Here is an 18,240-nt window from a genome sequence, read left to right as displayed (position 1 = left end):
ACGACATATTCGCTGTCGAAATAAGATTAAGTCACGAACAATTAAATATTAATGTAAAGCTTCAACATCTCGGCGCTCAAGATCTCGATGATGTACTCGTGCGCGTATTGTGTTCCCGCATCACGTGAAAAGGCGTTTAGATTAGCAGAAGAGGCTTGAGACGACTCACTCAAGATACACAGCGTTGAAATATTCACGAACTGTATGCATGAACCGGAAGCGAATTAAGCCACTGAATACAGGCGATGTAATTTCCAGTCGGCGAAGCCGAGCACTGTAACGAGTTCCGACACCAAAGATTTCGCGTGAAAAGAGCTTAACTCTTCGGAGCACCGCGAGTAATTGCGGTTGCTTGTCCCTGCGGTACTTGTCCTGGAGCCGAAATGTATCTTCGTATTTTCGAGATACTCGCATCCGAGATACGACACGCTTTAGCTCTATTCCTCTATTTCTCTGTGTCACGTACCAAACATCATAATTCGCGAGGGCGCATCAACTCGCGTCGATGCGACACTTAAGTGCTACAAATTAACTCGTGAAATTCCGGCATATCATTTGTCACGCGAAGATGCTCGTCGGAAATATCCTGTTCTTCCACAAAGTTCATGAACGATGCGGAATAGTCACCGGCGAAACGTTACAAATATTACTTCCCAAGGTTCGCTGAAATTAATAAAATCAAAATGATGGTCTTTGATAAAATTTGATAATATTTGACAAAATTATACCCCATTACGTTACTTGAAATGATTTATTCATTTAATTATCCGCGAGGAAAACATTTTTCCTAATTAAATTTGTAGCGTGGCATTGTTCTGTCCGAAATTTAATTAATTACTGGACAAACTTGTTTCCCTTAATGTAACAAATTAAGCTGGTTATTATCACTACTGCATGATATTTTTGTAACATTGCTTGTTTGATTAATATACATGTTATCAAGAACGTTGCATTTTCTAATTAATCTCCCCACTGACTGAAACTATTAGCTGCTCGTAAAGATTCCGTCGATAGATTACGTTCGATCACTCATATCATTACAATAGTGCATTACGTTGGAAGTGCAGTCGTGTCTATTACGTTCCCATGTAATCGATTATTGGGCCGTTATCCGCAGTGCAATCCGCGTCGCCTGCGGATGCGAGAGTTGAAGTGGCTTGCGAGCGCAGCACGTTTTGTTAATTCAGTTTGCGTTGTTACGTATGTTCCGAGCGGTTATTCCGTATGTACAGCTGATATTTAATGGGCATTAAGGCAGAGAGTGGCTGTGGTTAATACGGAGGCTTCCCTAATGTATCGATTACACTCCATACGAACTATGTAGGATACGATAATATCATTTTCAGAAGTGCTTCATCCGGCGTTATTTCCAGATAGTATTTCGACAAGATGGAATAACGTTTTCACGTGGGGACTTTCTCACGTGCACGCTATCGTGACCGAGTTTACGCTCAACTTGGCGCGTACGTGTTTAATCCAGTTGATTTCCTATTCGACTCATCAGTTCAATTTGTCCCGCGCACGGACATGTTCGTGTACTCATTTTCGACATTTTCAGCAATTGTGACGATAATTACAAAACAGAATGGAAACTGTAACTCGGTGCACGTGGCCATTATGATCTTTAAAATTGTGTCCTTAATTAGAGGGAATAATTAGGGACAATAATTAGGGAGAAAGAAAACGTGGCGTTTGCACGAGGTCGTGTGTAATGAAGCAAGCACTATATCCGCCGTGCCGACTAAACCAGAGAATTTCTAAGAATTTTCCATGAGCAGAAGATTTGGGTAATCGCGAGATAATTCGCGGTCCAAATCCAAAATTTTGAAAGTGCCAAATTAAAAGAGTATCGAGATTACAGTTTAGCTTGCGCCGTCATATGTATGCATATGTGCATGTGTGACGAGTTGCGTTAATTTGTCCATGGCTCAGTTTGCCATCGTGCATTTTCGTGGCACAACCCCTTTCGTTTGGATGGGCAACCGACATCCCGACCGCGACTGCAGCCTATCCTCCAAGCAATACACTCGCTACTCACCTTCTGACGTTCCGACACGCCGCTATTTCCAATATTCAATTGCGAGCGTTTACACGCCACGATAGAGCCCACATCTACCACTCATCCTCATGTCGTAATGAACTACGCTACACGACCAGCGATTCCAGTTTCCTCACGTACCCTTCCGATACCTCGCGGCGCATTGTTTCCTTGCACGCAAAACGCTTCGGTGCGCACCGTAAGCGCGCGAATTACTAATGTAATAAGCGGTTGCGAGTTATCTCGAAAGGATCGCGGCTGATACCGATCTGGTTGCGAGAAGCATATGTAACGCTCACCGGTCTATAATACAACGCAAACTGGCTGTGGAGCAAAGGCAACGTGAGAATTCGCGCGTTGCTGATAGTTTACGATATGTAGTGAGTCAGTCAGGAAGTTCGGTCAACTTTCAAATTTTGCTTTATTGCATTCAGCAAATACAGATTATTTATTAACCAAGTAATCACCATCGTTGTCTATGATTAGGCATCGCCAACCTTCTTGCCTGTGTTATTATACATGTATCTGGCATCAGCTGTTGAAAATCGAACGGAACTTTTTGACTGAACATCTGACCCAATATGATGCACGGGACGCAAGATTTCTTAGATTTTCCGCACTCTTCAGTTCTAAACACGAGTCGCGAAATTACCATGAGGCGAAAGTCGTCTTCTGTTGCTAGTTCGTTCATCCGTGCAAGTTCCCATTGCTTGCAACATCTATACACCTGCTTGTTCAAGCACTCGTGTGGTGCTCGTGTGGCACGAGTATCGTGAATTACTCCTCTCCGGGTGCTGCCGACTTACATCAAAAGTTTCCTATCCGCACGCTCAAATAGCTCGTACTGCTCTCAGACATGGTCAGGCTTGAACGATCCACTATGCTAATTCTATCGAAAAATATAGCCGCAAACGTAAAAGCGGTTGACACTGTGTGGATGATACTTTTTGTGTAGATATTCTTGTGCGTCGCGATGCAGGAATAAAATGTTAATGAAATAAGACCGTTTTGTGCTTTCGTTTAGTCGAATATAAGTTTATGATGCATGTTAGCCGTAAATAGCTATATAAGAGTTATATAGGATAATGCAGAACATGGAAACAATAAGAGATTGAAACTTTAAAAATGCTGTATTGAGACAGCAAGAATTATTGAAAGTGAATGATATTTATAGAACTCTGGGTTTATTTTTGTGTTTGACAAGACCAGTAGATAGTAAAATTTATATGAAACAAACGGTTTCAAATATCTTCTCTATTACTTGCAATGTATGAAAAATCGAAGTGTTTCTGTAAATTTTTCAGAAACTTGAGATACCATAATTACATTTAAATATTCAGAAGATTCGCGTTTATCACGATGAACTTGAAATTGTATCTCACGTTTCTTCTCTTCCAATGCTTTTACAGTGCCACCGGACAAGCCGAACATTATCGACGAACACGGACAGCCTGTCCCGAAGGTTGCCGGCCCTTACGAAGAAGGCGGTGACATGAGATTGCAGTGCTTCGTCCACGGGGGTAAGTCCTACTTTCTATAACGAGAGAGAGTCGAATGAAAATACGTCTGAGTATCCTCTTTTGCGACTGCTCTCGTAAATACGCCGCGAAAGAGTCGCTGGGATAATTGGTACAGCCGGTTGGAAACGCGTTGGTTCCTCTTTGCTTCCACAAGGTTCTTTTTCGCTTTCGCATGCAAAACAAACGCGATTCCGTTCGTCTCGCGAACCAAAGTCACGGTAGTTCTAGTCGTGACGCGTGAAAATCTTACATGACCGCATTCTCACATTGCGCGGATTAACAAGAACATTTCTCCCGAGCCCTGACGTCACAGTCGCCGGAGGATCTTCTCTTAATTCTAAGTGCAACGCGATCGCAACGCTGGGAAAAATACCTTCTTGCGTAAGGAGAACCTTCTTTTATTCTGATCTCGTAGCAATAAAACTGGTAACAGGTCGTTCGCGCCATCGCTACGTAAAACATCGCTGTTAAATCTTTGCGAGGGCAACAACCCCCGTGTTATCTTATTATCGCTCCATAGATTCCCCGGGACGCCCTTTATCATCCACCCCGGCGCGCATATCTTCCATAAATGCGAAATTAAAAGAGTACCGTTCCCACCCATATCGTTAAACGCTTCGACAAAGCGCCGAGTACTTTAGCGGCACATTCATACGTATACGTGTGCGCCCGTTCTTGGCGCTCCCCCTTTTATTCTATTACATTTTAATATCCGGGTACGAATGCGCGCGTGCTCGCCCATTGCTGTGTCGGCAAGGCGAAGGCAATAACGATAATAAATTTATTTTTATTACCTCGCATGCCACCACCCGAGGGACGCAACAGACCTATACCGCTCTTACACACTCTTTACCAGCCGCCTACAATTCCACTCTACTCCCACAATCTAACCCTCGACGCCACTATCCGTGCGGCGACATCATCCCTGCCGCCCGCTGGTCCCCGGCATCCCTTGCGTTTTTCTGCTTGCTTGTCCCTCCTGAACGAAAATAGGCCCGGTAAAAAATAATGAGGTCGGCACAAGCTACACCGCCCCTCTGACTCCGCCGGCCCTCTTGCTCCCTCTTCTTCGCCCCCTCGTTCTACCCTCTAACAGGATATTCACCCTCGGGGGATTATCCGCACGCAACGACCATTATGAATTATGAATTAACGCGTACCGCGGAGCCTATACGCCGATGTAAACGGGCAAAAGGGGAGGAACTTGTACACGTATATGCACGACAAAACATTCGCGGAGAGCGAGGAAGTGGCATAAGATAGGGAGGAACGCGTCCGCGATACATTGCACGGATAGTGTTGCCGATATGTCGATGCCGTTGTACTGCGCTGGTACTTTTTGCGGTGGGAAAGTACCTGTCCGTAAGTTTACGCGTATTTCCGCGGAACGCGTTGAAGCAAGACAAACGAACCGGAATAAATGCCGCGGAATATCTGGCCTCATTTGCGGAAGATTACACGAGGTTTACGAGGTATTATGCATTTTTATCCAAATGTCAAAATTGCCTCTAGTGCTTAATTTATATTTCCCAGCAATTCGATATGTGCGACGTGGACGCGCACATGATTCATTTGTGTCTGTAATAGAAATACTCGAGGATATCACAACGGATTTAATTTCATTTGACCAACTGTAACGCGTTTATGAAATGTAAAATATTTCAACTTTGAATGCGTGTATATATTTCCAATTGGCATTATTACCGGTGCAGGTATTAATGCCGTCGTTATTGTCAGAGAATATAATAAATAAAAATTCCGAATATCAAGTTTGACATGTTATTAAATTTCGAGCGTATATATGATTCAGTGTGAATATTTTAACTGAAACTTTTATAAATATAAGGCTCATATATTTGACGATGCTCATAAATCAATTTGACACATTTGTTCACAGGTCGCCCAGAGCCTAAAGTAAGATGGTGGCGCGGAGAAACGCTTTTAGACTCTAAAGACGAGCCGGGCGAATTTCCCTCCGTTCGAAAGAATACGCTAGTCGTCATGGAATTATCAAGAGCGGATCTCAACGCGGTGTTCGATTGTCAAGCATCTAACAACAATATCAGCCAACCCGTGTCGACGTCAGTAGCGATCGAAATGCATTGTAAGTATATCATCAATTGCACGATTAATATTCCCGCAGTCACGCACTTCCTTTCAACCAACGAGCTCATATAGATTATTATAGAAACCGAACCTCCGGAGAATTTTACTTAGGATGTTTCAATTTCCTCGCCCAACGGTCCTCGAGCAAATTCATATTTAAATAATGCCGCCTGTGTAAAAAAATAAAATGCTCATCTCATTGATCCGCAAAGCGTTAAAAATGGCCCGGACCTCTATGGTTTTGCGCAAAGCTTGCGAAGCTTAAGAGACGGCAGATAGCTGGAACTCGTAAGGCTTCGTATATAGTTTCGTTGTTGCGTCGTAGTTACGGAGTACACACCGCCTGCGGTCTCTCTCAGGAGGATAAATCCAAAGGGTACAATCGATCCGCCCGCTCGTACCCGCCGTTTGCCTCTGTGAATCGGCGCAAAAGGAATGCATTTGCGAATCGGACCAAAGGGAAAATCTGCGTTGTCGAGTAAACGAAGCTGAATACCGCTGAAGCGAGAAAGTATTTAACCTACCCTCCTCTCCTCTCCCACCCTTACCTCTTCCCCGTTAGCCCCCGCGGCTTCGGCTCCGCGCAATCCCGTTTATCCCGCAGCCATGCCGATTTCTTCACCCCTTCGCGGTTTCGCCGTTCCTGCGTTGCCAGACTTGGCCCACGAGGAAAGAGTAGAATCGATGTGGCAGGAAGCAGAAATAATCGACTCGACTGTCATGCGACTCCAATGCACTCCCCCGTGTGCACCCCGTGTGAGTCTTCGCGTTTTCCTGCAGCGGACTTGAATACTTTCTGACCGCGCGAGTATGCGGGTACCGTGAATCCTGTGCGCTAGTGTATTGACATTGGAGGGAAAAAGATTTGTCGTCGACGAAGGATGTTGAAGCAGGGGAAAAAAGGCAGGAACTTTTTCACAAATTACTTCCATGAAAAATTTTATGGAAGCTCTCATATAAGACCGACTTTTCTACTTCGTATATATTAAATAGATATATACAAATTTCATTATACATTATAAATTTTATTTCTACCGCAATCATGAAAATACCTGACATTAAAAATTGAAGAATGCTGAAGAGACAGATCTCTCACTAAAGAAAATTTAATTTGAGATTTGTCAAAGGGAGAAATGTGATACGCGACGATATTTCTCTGTAAGATTGACCTAAAAACTGAGAGCCAGTCGTGCAATCTCCGCGACGCGACGCGCAATTGATCTGTCGACAGGGTAACAAACCGTGCGTTGTATTACCAATATTTATGACAAATACCTCAATCTCCGGAGAAATAGTCTATCCGAGCGCCGCTCGACGACGCAATTTGTCCGGGAGTTATTCACAGGACAGTTCTGCGCAAAATACAGCGCAGAGGCAGATGGAAGGAAGACAGGAAGAGGGAAAGAAACGCGCGGAGAGAAAGAAAGGGCGAGAGAGGACAAGAAGCGCGATAGGGAAAGTGAAGCGAAATAAAATCGAAGGCCGATGTACCGAGAGTAGAGCCAAAACGCATAATGTTCTCCGGCAGAAACCGGCGAGCGAGCTCGATTCCGGAAGCTCTCGGATTTTTATTAAATTCCAGGGGAGAAGATTCAGGCCATACCCGAGGTCGCGCGGAAAGTCATCGCGGTTTCTTCCGCTTTACCTCCGCTTTCGTCGTGAACTTGCGACGGCAACGGAGTGCACCTAAAATTGGCTCACCCCGTCTCGCCGATGCTCATCGACAGGGTCGCGGCCTTATTATCTTCTCAGAATCGGATATTCCTCTCGTTTTTTGCGTCCCGCTCGCGATGCTGCAAGCTCGGCAGAAAGCTACTAACGCGTCGCAAAGCGCTCACAAAGGGAATTGATAGTTTTAGTAGAGAAAGCTTTCTGTGCCGTGAATGGGCGAGTGTAGGTACTATATTTGGATGGAGAAAACACCATCTTCTCGGGATCCTTCTCACGATCCAGCTTGCGAGCATTTCCGTCTATTATTGAGAAAATGTAAATTTCTCGAGGAATCTCCAAAATGCATCTCAAAATGAATTCCTAAGCGCTTCCGAGGATGCAGAAAGTAAGAACAAATCGCCAACGTGAGGAACACTGGATTACTACTGATCTGACGTGCGAGACAGCATAAAAGAAGAGACAATGTATACGTATACAATGTACCTGCGCAAGTGGAACATTAGCAGCGACATGCGTTCGCATGTACATGCCATACATGATAACGATGCTAATAAAAACTTCGTACTCTTTCGATCGAGACGCGGAAGGTCCACGCGATCACGAAATGATAACATATGCGTCATGCAAAAAAGAAAAGAAAAGAGGAACTCAATTTACGATGCTCCATGAACATCTCCATTTTGTCCGGGAAATTATTGAAAATCCATCCTTCTTTTTGCTCGCATCGAAACGATCGAAGCGCTTTTTTAAATGGATGCGTGCACTTAATGGCACAACTGCAACGAACGATGAGTAAGAGCGAACGGTTTTTCACACACGCACCTATACGCTCTCGGACATCGTAAGCAACGTGTTAATTATCATTTCGTCACGCACACAACAAACATTCGAAAACCGCGTTGCGCCGGTTCGTTCAATTAAATTCACGGGGACTCAATTTTCATCGCACGCGTGCGTGCATGCGTGAGCAGACGTGCGTGCACGCGTGCGTGTGATGCAATTCAGGCGTCGTTGAAATGTTCGCGTAATGGCGCGTTTGTGATGTGCTATTACACCGCATACGTCTTCCGCGAAGCGGTCTTCCATGCGAATTTTTATCGTCTGCACTTGGCAGCGCGCCAAATAAGCGCGTTCTCGGCGTTCTCACGGCAAATGAGCAACGAACGATGAGACCCGGTGATCAATAAGACGTCGGTCTCGGGCGTTTCATCGATTTTTTTCGATTTATCGCCGTTAAAAGTATTAATTCCGGCGAGACTCTAGAAAAGCACGTTCACGTAATGCGTATCCCATCTGCTCGCACGCATATTGCGCGAACGATCGACAAGCGCCAAATCCGCATCACCGTCACTGCAAATTGTTGCATGCCGTGTTTTAGCGGTGATTACGATAAATCGCGTACGAGCACTTCGCTTTTTCCCGGAGTCGCTTTTATCGCTCTCTTCCTCGGCCGCTACCTTTCGGCATAAAAGCTCGACATATGCCCGTATCTTTCGCCGTATCTGCGCCATGGCCGGGCGATGCATACTTGTCGTAAAAATATAAAGGCACGGTGCTAAAAATACGAGAGCGCGCAAGCACTTTTAGAGAAGTGCGCGCCTTATAGCTCGCGCGCATAATTACACGAGCTGCTATCATAAGCCCGTGTAAAAGTTGGCGAATTAAGGCGGATTTTGCATTCAATTATTTTTAATTGGGCGAGCAAGTTTCGGGCCTGTGCGCGGCAACGTGCTCGTGAAAAGCTGCGGAAACACACACGGCGAGGCGGCGAAGCTATATATCCCGCGCAGCCATTAAAGCGTAAACGGCAGTCTCGTGCTTATCGATCTCGAGCAAATCGCACGTCAAGAGTAAAAGACGAGACTGGCGAACGATGATTCTCAATCTTATTCGCGACGAGGTACGGCAGAAGCGAAAGGAATCGAATCCTCCCCCCCGTTCTCCCCTGTGACATCCGTGGTTTCGCGTTGCGATTACGCGAAAGCGATGCATAACGCAGTGACCTGGGTAACTTAAATATTTACCCGATCAACATGATTATCCATCGACACAATTCGGACCCCGCGAACAATTTCCCGCTTAAATTATCACGTATCCCCGCGAAATGAACCGTGCCACTCGCCCCTCCCCCCCGATACAACCCCCGCGCGCGCGGTCGCCCGTGGTCGACGACCCAAAAATACACGTTCGATACATAATTCGCGCTTGGGCCACGATTTAACTCCGGGTCGGTATGCAAATAAGTCTTCGAACTGATTCCGCAAAGGGGGGTGACGGGGAGGGAGAGCAGGAGGAGGAGGAGGAGGCGCGAAACGAACATAATTATCCGGGCCGGGCCATTACCCGGTCTATCGGCTTTAATTTCCGCTTTACGTTTCGCCGAATAACGCAGGAAATAAGCGCGCTTGCCCCGTCGCCGCCGGTGCGCCTCCGGTACGATATACGGTAGTATCTCTCAGGTATTATACTCGCGAGCATCACTCGTATAGGCATTACGGTACTCCACGGGTTTTATTGCCCGGCGTTAAAGCTCGCTCTTTCGCCGTGAGGCAGCGAGCGCGGAGGGCTCTTTCTCCCTCCTGCACTTTGAACCCCGTCGGAGACGGCGGGTGCAGCAGCATCCCCTCCGGGCGGACGTCAGATCGGGCCCGTCGACCCCGACCCGCCCAACCCCCTTAAGTCACGGAATACGGCGGCACGGAGGGCGGCAGGGAAAAGGGGGTGGCAGGCCACCTCTCTCGGATTCCGCAAAGGATTAAACCTCATAAATTCCACGGAGCACTCCGTGGAATTATCGGTATGCGGCCTTACGTCCGCCTCTCTCCCCGCCGCCTTTTACGGACGACTCGACAAACGAGAGCGATTTCCTCGCGACTTTATGCTTCCCATCCGTCTACCCCGCTTCTGCCTACGCGCCTTCTTTCTCATCCTCGCCGCCACGACGTCGCGCAACTCCCATGGACATACGTTCCGGCATTATTTGCATGACTGCACGCCGGATGGATGCGCATTCGTGGGATCGTGGACCGGAAGTTATTCGCGTTAACGCCGGCAGCGTTCACTTGCGTTCGCGAAAGATGCACTCTCCTGGTCGTGAAAAGTCTTTCTGTTCATTTGGTTGCACGTAAAACTCGTGATCTTCGGTCTCTGGCTTCCGTTTGCGCGAGACTGAATAATGTACAACGACTCGTGCGATTTATAGTAGACAAAGCATTTTCGGCGTGCCTATAGCGGAGAGCAAATCGACGTGGGCCTTCGGTCAGCCAGCAAACGTTTCATAATAAATAAACCGCGGCCGTTAATATGAACCGTGACAGGAGGGTGCGCATGTACGTTGCGAAATAAATTATCAAAACGTACGGCGCGCTGAACGATGGCTGCATATAACGCAGTTTAATCGCGGATCATTATTATTTCACGGTTCATCGAGTCTTTCTGCGCAAATTCCGAAGTACCGCCAGTCGGTACATCGCGTGTCATATTCAGTTGCGTACCGTGGTTTTGAAATCCCATTATTCCGAGAAAATTAATATTTAACGCTTGCGCGCTCGAAAATCGTCGCATTTACAAATGGTGCGCCCGGTAATGGCATATTTTTCCCTGACAGAGGTTTATCGCCCGAATTATTTTCACCGGGACGCCCCCGCTCGTTCAACGGCAGCGAGAAATGGAAATAAACCGCTCTGGATACGAAGGGGCCATCCACCTCCCTCGATACGACGAGCGGCGCAAAAATTAAAATAATTGCGAATACCTTTCGCTTATTTCTGCCGTGGTAATGCGAGAGGACGTCGCGCGACCAAATTCACCCTCTCTCGAAACGGTAATCTCGTTGGAAACTTTGCCACCGTTGTCGCGATTTAAGGATGGAACTTGTATTCATTATTCGCCGGGGATAGCCGAGAAGTTTGCAGCCAATCAACCGAGCCGTATCTCGTTTTTCTGCTGGGCAATCGTGAAATACGACACTTTCAGCTTACCCCCTCGCCTTACCAAAGTTTTTCGTTTGCTTTAGGCGCATTACCAGCGAATCTCGTCGATTACACGCCGAGTAAATATCACAGAAATCTTTGGGTATTTGCACAATCTGGACGGTGGAGTTATTTACACGACAGTGCGCAGTGACTTTTGTTACATTGCGTAAACACGAGAGAATTTTCTATATGTAACGCTGATAGCGCGAGCGTGGTGATTAATAACGGGAGATAATCTTGCAGCTTTCTTTCCCAACTTGTGCGTCGTACATGTTCGTAATCCGGATCGACGGAACCGGATGCGAGGCGAAAGATTTCAATCTCGGCCGTGCGCGAAAAAGAGATCGACCTCGTACTGAGAGAAGGAGAAAAAGTCGGGAAGATTAATGTGACGAATCAGTCTGGCTAACCTTTGATCGAATCTACCGTATCGAACGTGAAATTCTGGATTTATAGGGCTTATTTGATACTCTTGTTAGTAAGTCTCAACAGGGGTCGATCCTCCGGTCATTTTTCATGATTTTTGTTTGACCTGGTGCAGCGCAGGCTGACACGCTCGACGGATTTTACACGTGCAACGTATCATTAATATAAATCTCAAGCACACGAGATATCAACCGCATCAAGCTGATACTCGTCGATCGGACGTTGAATAATATGCTGAACACGCGGAGATAACGAGGGAGATACATTAACCGTCTGCACGATCGCCGACTTGCATTCAGGCGAACTTAATTAGCCGGAGCTATAAGCGGTCACTACACCAAAAAGCCGGGCGCTCAGTCGGGATGCGAGCGTAATACAAATGAAGGATTATCAAAAGCGAGCTGAACGCGGACGTCGGACGGCGGTTGGACGAACTCACGTATACGCTATCGCTTCATAAAACGTGAAACGTAGGAAAGACAGAAAACGAGGGAGAAAGGCAGGAATAGAATTACACGCGGCAGAATAGCGCCGTCCGCCGCCGCCGCAAGCGGGGATGGAAAAGCGGAAGAGGTCGAGAAGGTATAATATGGGCGGTGGAGGCTCCAAAGAGGCAAAGACCGGGGATGAGAACGACCTTGGGATTGAATCGGCGCTCTCGAGGGGAATGGAGAACAAACCGTGGCACTAACCTACCTCGTCGTGCCCGAGCCAGCCCACCCCAACCTAATCGAGCCTGACTAATTAGAGGGCAGTTGGCTGGTAATGGAGTCAGCCAGCGAAATTGGGTAACGGTGGGCCTGATTTACAGCACGAGAGACTCGGAAAATTGGTCGGCGGTGGGGTACGAGAATAAGAAAGATACGCGAGAGATCAGAGAGGAAGGAAGGAAGGGGAAAAAAGAGAGAAAGAGAGAAACGGGGAAGTCCGGGGTGCGGATCTTCGCGGGTCAGGGAGGAACAGGGAGGCGAGAGAAAAGGAACAAGAAAGAAGCCTCGTAATACCGGCGAGGAGTTAACTTTTGGATTGGCTGTTGGTGATCAGGGCGCTTTCTACGACACGGCCGGAGCATTCAGCAGCCGCGCAGCCGAGCTGATCTTTCGGGACTGTGACGTGAGGCGAATGAAAATCACATCGAGCCCCGGAAATCCGCTCAACTTTTAATGGAATCGGCGATTTTTCAATGTGGCTGGCTTCTGCGTAGCGCGCGGCCGATAAGTCGCCCGAGACAAAAAGATCCATACCGATAGGATCCATGGTGGCCATTTTGGGCAGAGACTCGCGCGCGACGAGTATTCATGGAATTGAAAATTGAGAAACTCTTCAGGGAAGAGTTCGCTGGAAAGCCAGCTCCCAAGAGAGGAGCGGAGCCCGTTTTACTCCCCGTCCGATCACCGACTCGGTGATTCGGTCGTTTTTGCGGCTCTCCCGGGCGTACTACGTCGGCGGGAATCCGCGATATCATTTCCCGAGATTAGGCGAGATTTCTTTATTCGAATCTTCCCTCTGTTTCTTATGCTTTGCCGACATTTATTCTTCCGAGGAGCACATTCGTTACTTTTATTTTAGATATGGAAATCGTACAGGATTCACTCCAAATTACCAATGTTCCATTCGAATACATTTTTGAACGTTTAGCATTCATGATGTAGCTGTACACAAAATTCAAAATTTTACTTACAAAATTTAATTTTAATTTAATTTAATAAGAAACTACTTTTAAGGAAATCTGTAATTCAGTATGTCATCTCCAACGTTCGCGATTATTTCGCAAAATCAGATCGCCACGGCATCAAAACTCTACTTTTTACAAGTTCTCGGCGCCGTCGAGCAAACGACGTTATACATAAATTCATAAAGGCAGCGCGACGCACATGCTATGGCCAGGAAAGAAGCCGCGTGAAATTAAAGAGAGAGAAAAAGCACGCAAGAAGAAACGCGAATTGAGGACGGACAGTTAAATGCGCGATGGGATGGCCTCTGCGTTTTCATCTGTGGTGCCTAGTTGTTTCGCCATGCGATGACGACGACCGAGACGATTCACGGTTACTACACGACTACAAGAGACACGAGACATTGACAATAGAATAAACCGCCGATAGGAGCGAAGGGAGATAACCGGGAAGAGGGCAAGAAAGCGAGAACGGATGAACGAAGTGGCGAAGCGAAAGATAAGAGAGCTAAGACGAAGAAGAAAGAGAAAGAGAAAGAGAACGGGAGAGAGCGGGAAGAGCGAGAAAAGTAGCACAAGTCCTCGAACTGCTAGGGGCTTGATTGTATACCGGAGACGGTGCTTTTGAAGGAGACAGAAGAGCCTTCTCAGACTACGGTTGAAGTCGAGTGAGTCTCGTGTGACCCCGAGGACGAGGCCGCGTTGCCCGTCCCAACAATCCGCAGCTACTGGAGCGCTTGTGTATACGGGGGTGAGCGCGCGTACCACCGGCGGCCATGCATTTACAAATGTTCCCTCGGCGCGACCCTTGCTTCCACCCTCGTTACTACCTAGACTAGGACGATGTAACGAGAGAGTTAAATGTTCTAAGAACCGCCAGAGACGCGGAGAACGTTGGAGAATAGAAGCGGACCACTGTGCGATGCAGCGCGGGCGTGGCGACGAGCGTTCTTGATTAATGTTATCGGTGATCATTGTTGAGCAGGATAAATGTTGCTCCCGGAAGAAGCGGGGAATTCAGAAAAGTGGTTGAAACACCCGCGGACAGTAGTAGCCCGCGTACATTACGTAGGTTTGTCACTGTCGATGAATCGGCCGCTGTCGACGCTCGCGTAATCGCTCGCGATCACCGGAAACACGTCGCGCGACGAGCATGTACACGCGCGCTCAATCGCGCGAACAAGAGCGACGCGGGTGTGTTAACAATAACGCCCGGCGTTTCGCATGTCGGAATGAGTTACGAGCCTGCACACGTATCATATCTGGACGCGAAACTTTTACGCAACGTTAAATTCCCGTATTATTCGATTTATAGAGAGCGCGCGCGGGCGTTGTACGCCGGGAAACGCTGCCGAGATAAATAAATTACGCGCTACATCCGATACGCGCGTCCGCGCGCGGGGAAACTTACGCGAGCGCGGCCGCAATCATTTCACGGATGAAATAACGAGTAATTGGTTTACGAACTCGGCCATTGTGAACAAAGTTTTCAGGAACTCCGTTTTCGATCGGACGTTATATAGAGTTTCATAACACGCGCAATTACTAATGGACACAAATAAAAGGCCCGGATGATGCTGTTACACGGCCCATCAGACCCTGGACCCCGTAACATCACGGAACACTCATCGCGATCAAGCTGCCGACGGATTTCAGACGGAGCGAATCGGAATTACGGCGCGATTCGAGTCGACAATGGACGCGACTCCTTGCAAACAGAATCAGAGTCGGCCGCCGTTAATTTGTCCGTCAGACCGTCGTCAGATCGTGCCGGCGACGCTATTTCGCGGACTCTTCATCCGCCCGGTTCGAGTTAACTTCGTCTTGCGCTCTATGCAAACAGCGTCCACACTCAGGCAGGTCTACCTCGCCTACTCATTAGCGTCCTCCCGTCCGTTGCTACTAATGCGCACCAGTCGGCCAACAAATTTACACGGCGTTGCTGCCGGGAGTTACTCATTAGAGCGCCAATGCGCGCAATGTAATATTGCGATGCCGCAAACTTCAATGTTAATTCACGCCCACGTGTGCGTTCCGCGTGACAGAAAAGCTACCCGCTGCTCGAGCGTCTCGATATTATTGATTATTAACTATATTATCGATATTATTAATTATCATCAGGAGCGTTCAAGTGCCTAGCTCGCGTGTAAAAATGAATGTAGTAATTCATCTCCTTGCTTGAGAACGAATTCCCGCGATTTCTGCAACACCCTCGTGAAGAAGGCCAATTCTGATATCCAGCGCTGTGCGGCTTGAGCGAGCGCGCTTGCAAAAGGCGTGTTGAAAAGGCGTTTTAACGTGTAACATTCGCATTTTTGCATTTTTAACGTATCTTTCATGGCGCGTCACGCTGGGACAGCTTCCTGTCCCGGAATGACACATCGCGTTGCCTACCAGTCGTGGCCTACGTTGAAGAGGGATCGTTTTGCATTTTTCGCGATCCGTTAAAAAGCCGGAGAGCGTGCGTGGAGCGCGCGCGTTACACAGCTCGTTCTCTCTCTCTCTCTCTTTATTTGGGTCTGGGCTATGTAACATTATTCTCCCGGATACGGAGCCGCTCTGTTTTTCGGTCCGCGTGCGCCGGTACATTTAATACCTACAATCTTTTTGTCCGTAACTTTGCATTAATCCGGAAACGTAATAAAGCGAATACGAATAAACAGAAAGACCGGCGCGGCGCGGCGTGGCGATGGGACGATGGCGCGGCGGACTCGCCAAAAACTACCGACGGTGCTGTGGGATATCCAGGCAAAAGTAGGCAGCCGGGATATGCAAACGCGACCGTAAGCCCCGACGGATTAAGCACGGACGTATTTTCAATTCGCGATAGCAATAAGTCCAACCTCGTCCGCTCGTTCGTTACTTACTCACTGGCTCGCCCTTTCTCGATCTCTCTCCCTCTTTCTCTGCCGCCCGCGCTTTCGTTCCATTCTCCACCCTTTCTCTTTAACTCCTTTTTACACCCCGATCTCGTTAGTATCGTTTTTATTCCGCCGTTCCCTACCTCTTATCCGAGCCGTATCGAATCCTTTTGCGATCGCCAGCAATTCTGAGAGAACGATCGTGCTTGATGCCCATCGGCGCTCTTTATTGGCGTTATTTACAGTTTATCTGTCTAAGCAACTTGTAGACACCTGTACATGTAGCGATATTACGAGCGTTTGGTTTTTACCATAGAAATGGTAATTATACTGGAACCGCACAGTTATCAATATTCTTTAATATCGTATAAATTGCATTCTACGATAGATATCTCTCATTATATTATTGATTTCTTATAATAGTTTAGTTTCTTCTTCGATGAACTCCAATTAAAATCGCATTTAATGAGATAAAACGAAAGAAAGCGTCTCGTTTCGTTTCATATTTCCAAAGATACGGATTCATTACGAAAATTGTACAGAATTTCCCGGTCGAAACTATAACATGGATCACTGCAGTAATAAAACGACAATTAAGCGTTCCTATTTGACGTAGGATGCTTGAATCAAATGTAATATTCTTCGAGCAGCCTTCTAAATATCTTTCGATACTAATGTAGCACAATATCTTAACGCAAAATCTTTACACGAAAGTCTCATATAAAATCTCAGCACTTAGCCTTGGCTTGAATAATCACTTCATTTAATCATAATAAATTATCCTTGATACTCTTTATAAACACGCATGTAGTGTCTCATGAGACACGAAACAATACCAGTGAACATTTGGTTCATAAGCAAAACTATTGACTCTGAAAATCTCTCTCTCTCCTTCTCTCTCTCATTGCAACAAGCAGCAGAGAGCACTCGTCCCCTGAATCCGCGCGCGGAAGGGAGAAACATTATTCGTATAAATCTGGCTGGTCGCATGAAACGCATCATCCGTCAGACACCCATTAGACCATCGATGTGACCACGACGCATTCGCATGCACGATGGGCGTTCAGCGGTCATCTAATGGACACTGACGCACTTTTTCGCGCGACCCTATTCGTCATGACTATCCGTTGAGCGTATACAATACAATCCGCGAAAAAGCTGACGAACGTTTATACAACGTGAGAAGAATGTTGCTGTCGGTCACGTCTCTTCCCCCTAGTCCACTCACGTAACGGCGAGGAAGCAAAAAACGTGCACGCTGCTTTATTCGTAATAACGAAATAATAAACACCGGGGGGGGGAAAAAAAAGAGAGAGACGGGATAAAGGATCCATCCATGTAACGAGCGCCACGGTAAAAGGTGATGAAAAAAGGGGATTAGTAATCTCTGATTGACCCGCGAGGAAAAAAAAAGAAACCGATATATTCCCTACCGCGAGAGGAGGAGACTCCTGGACGCGAAATCGAAGTGCGCGCGCACTCCAAGACACGGTACTGCGGAGGCTTTCAAGGGTTAATGATATTTAAGCAGGCTTGAAGATCAGAGGATTGAATAGCCCTCAAGGAGGAGAAGGAGGAGGAACTATACGGAGTCGCGTTTATTGCACGAACGCGGGATTGCGTAACGCGAATATACAACGCGATTGTACAGCTGGCTGGAGCACCGCGCCGGCTTATGCTGGTAATCGCATTTTTAACAGCGATGCCAATTGAACGCGACCAGGGGCGAGATTGTAGCAGGTAGATTAAGGGTAGCCAAGGCGGAGGGTATTGGTGAACGCGGATAAAAGGAAGGCACGAAGAGCGGGAAATTTTTCATCGGAGTCGAAAAGTTCGGCGTACTGAAAGTTTAATTCCAGGCCGTCCGGGCGTGGGTACACGGCTTGAATGAAAAATCTCTACCTCCGTGCCTGCCCCTGCACTTCGTCTCTATCTAACCCTCCACCAGCCGGCCCTTCGTCAATCCTGGTGC

At 47.3% G+C, this 18,240-nt stretch overlaps 1 protein-coding gene across 3 annotated transcripts in view; it reads left to right on the top strand.

The window, feature by feature from the left end:
- Positions 1–18,240, top strand: part of LOC105286893 (nephrin) — a 261,816-nt gene that overhangs the window by 215,910 nt on the left and 27,666 nt on the right. For all 3 annotated transcript variants that reach the window (XM_011352184.3, XM_011352178.3, XM_011352171.3), the window contains 2 exons: positions 3,448–3,558; positions 5,456–5,662. In XM_011352184.3, the coding sequence (XP_011350486.1) occupies positions 3,448–3,558; positions 5,456–5,662 (318 nt within the window). The remainder of the gene's footprint in view (positions 1–3,447; positions 3,559–5,455; positions 5,663–18,240) is intronic.

This window comes from Ooceraea biroi, chromosome 14, assembly GCF_003672135.1.
Source record: "Ooceraea biroi isolate clonal line C1 chromosome 14, Obir_v5.4, whole genome shotgun sequence".
NCBI lineage: Eukaryota > Metazoa > Arthropoda > Insecta > Hymenoptera > Formicidae > Ooceraea > Ooceraea biroi.
Note: the sequence above shows the minus strand (reverse complement) of the source record. Positions and strands in the feature narration are given on the sequence as shown.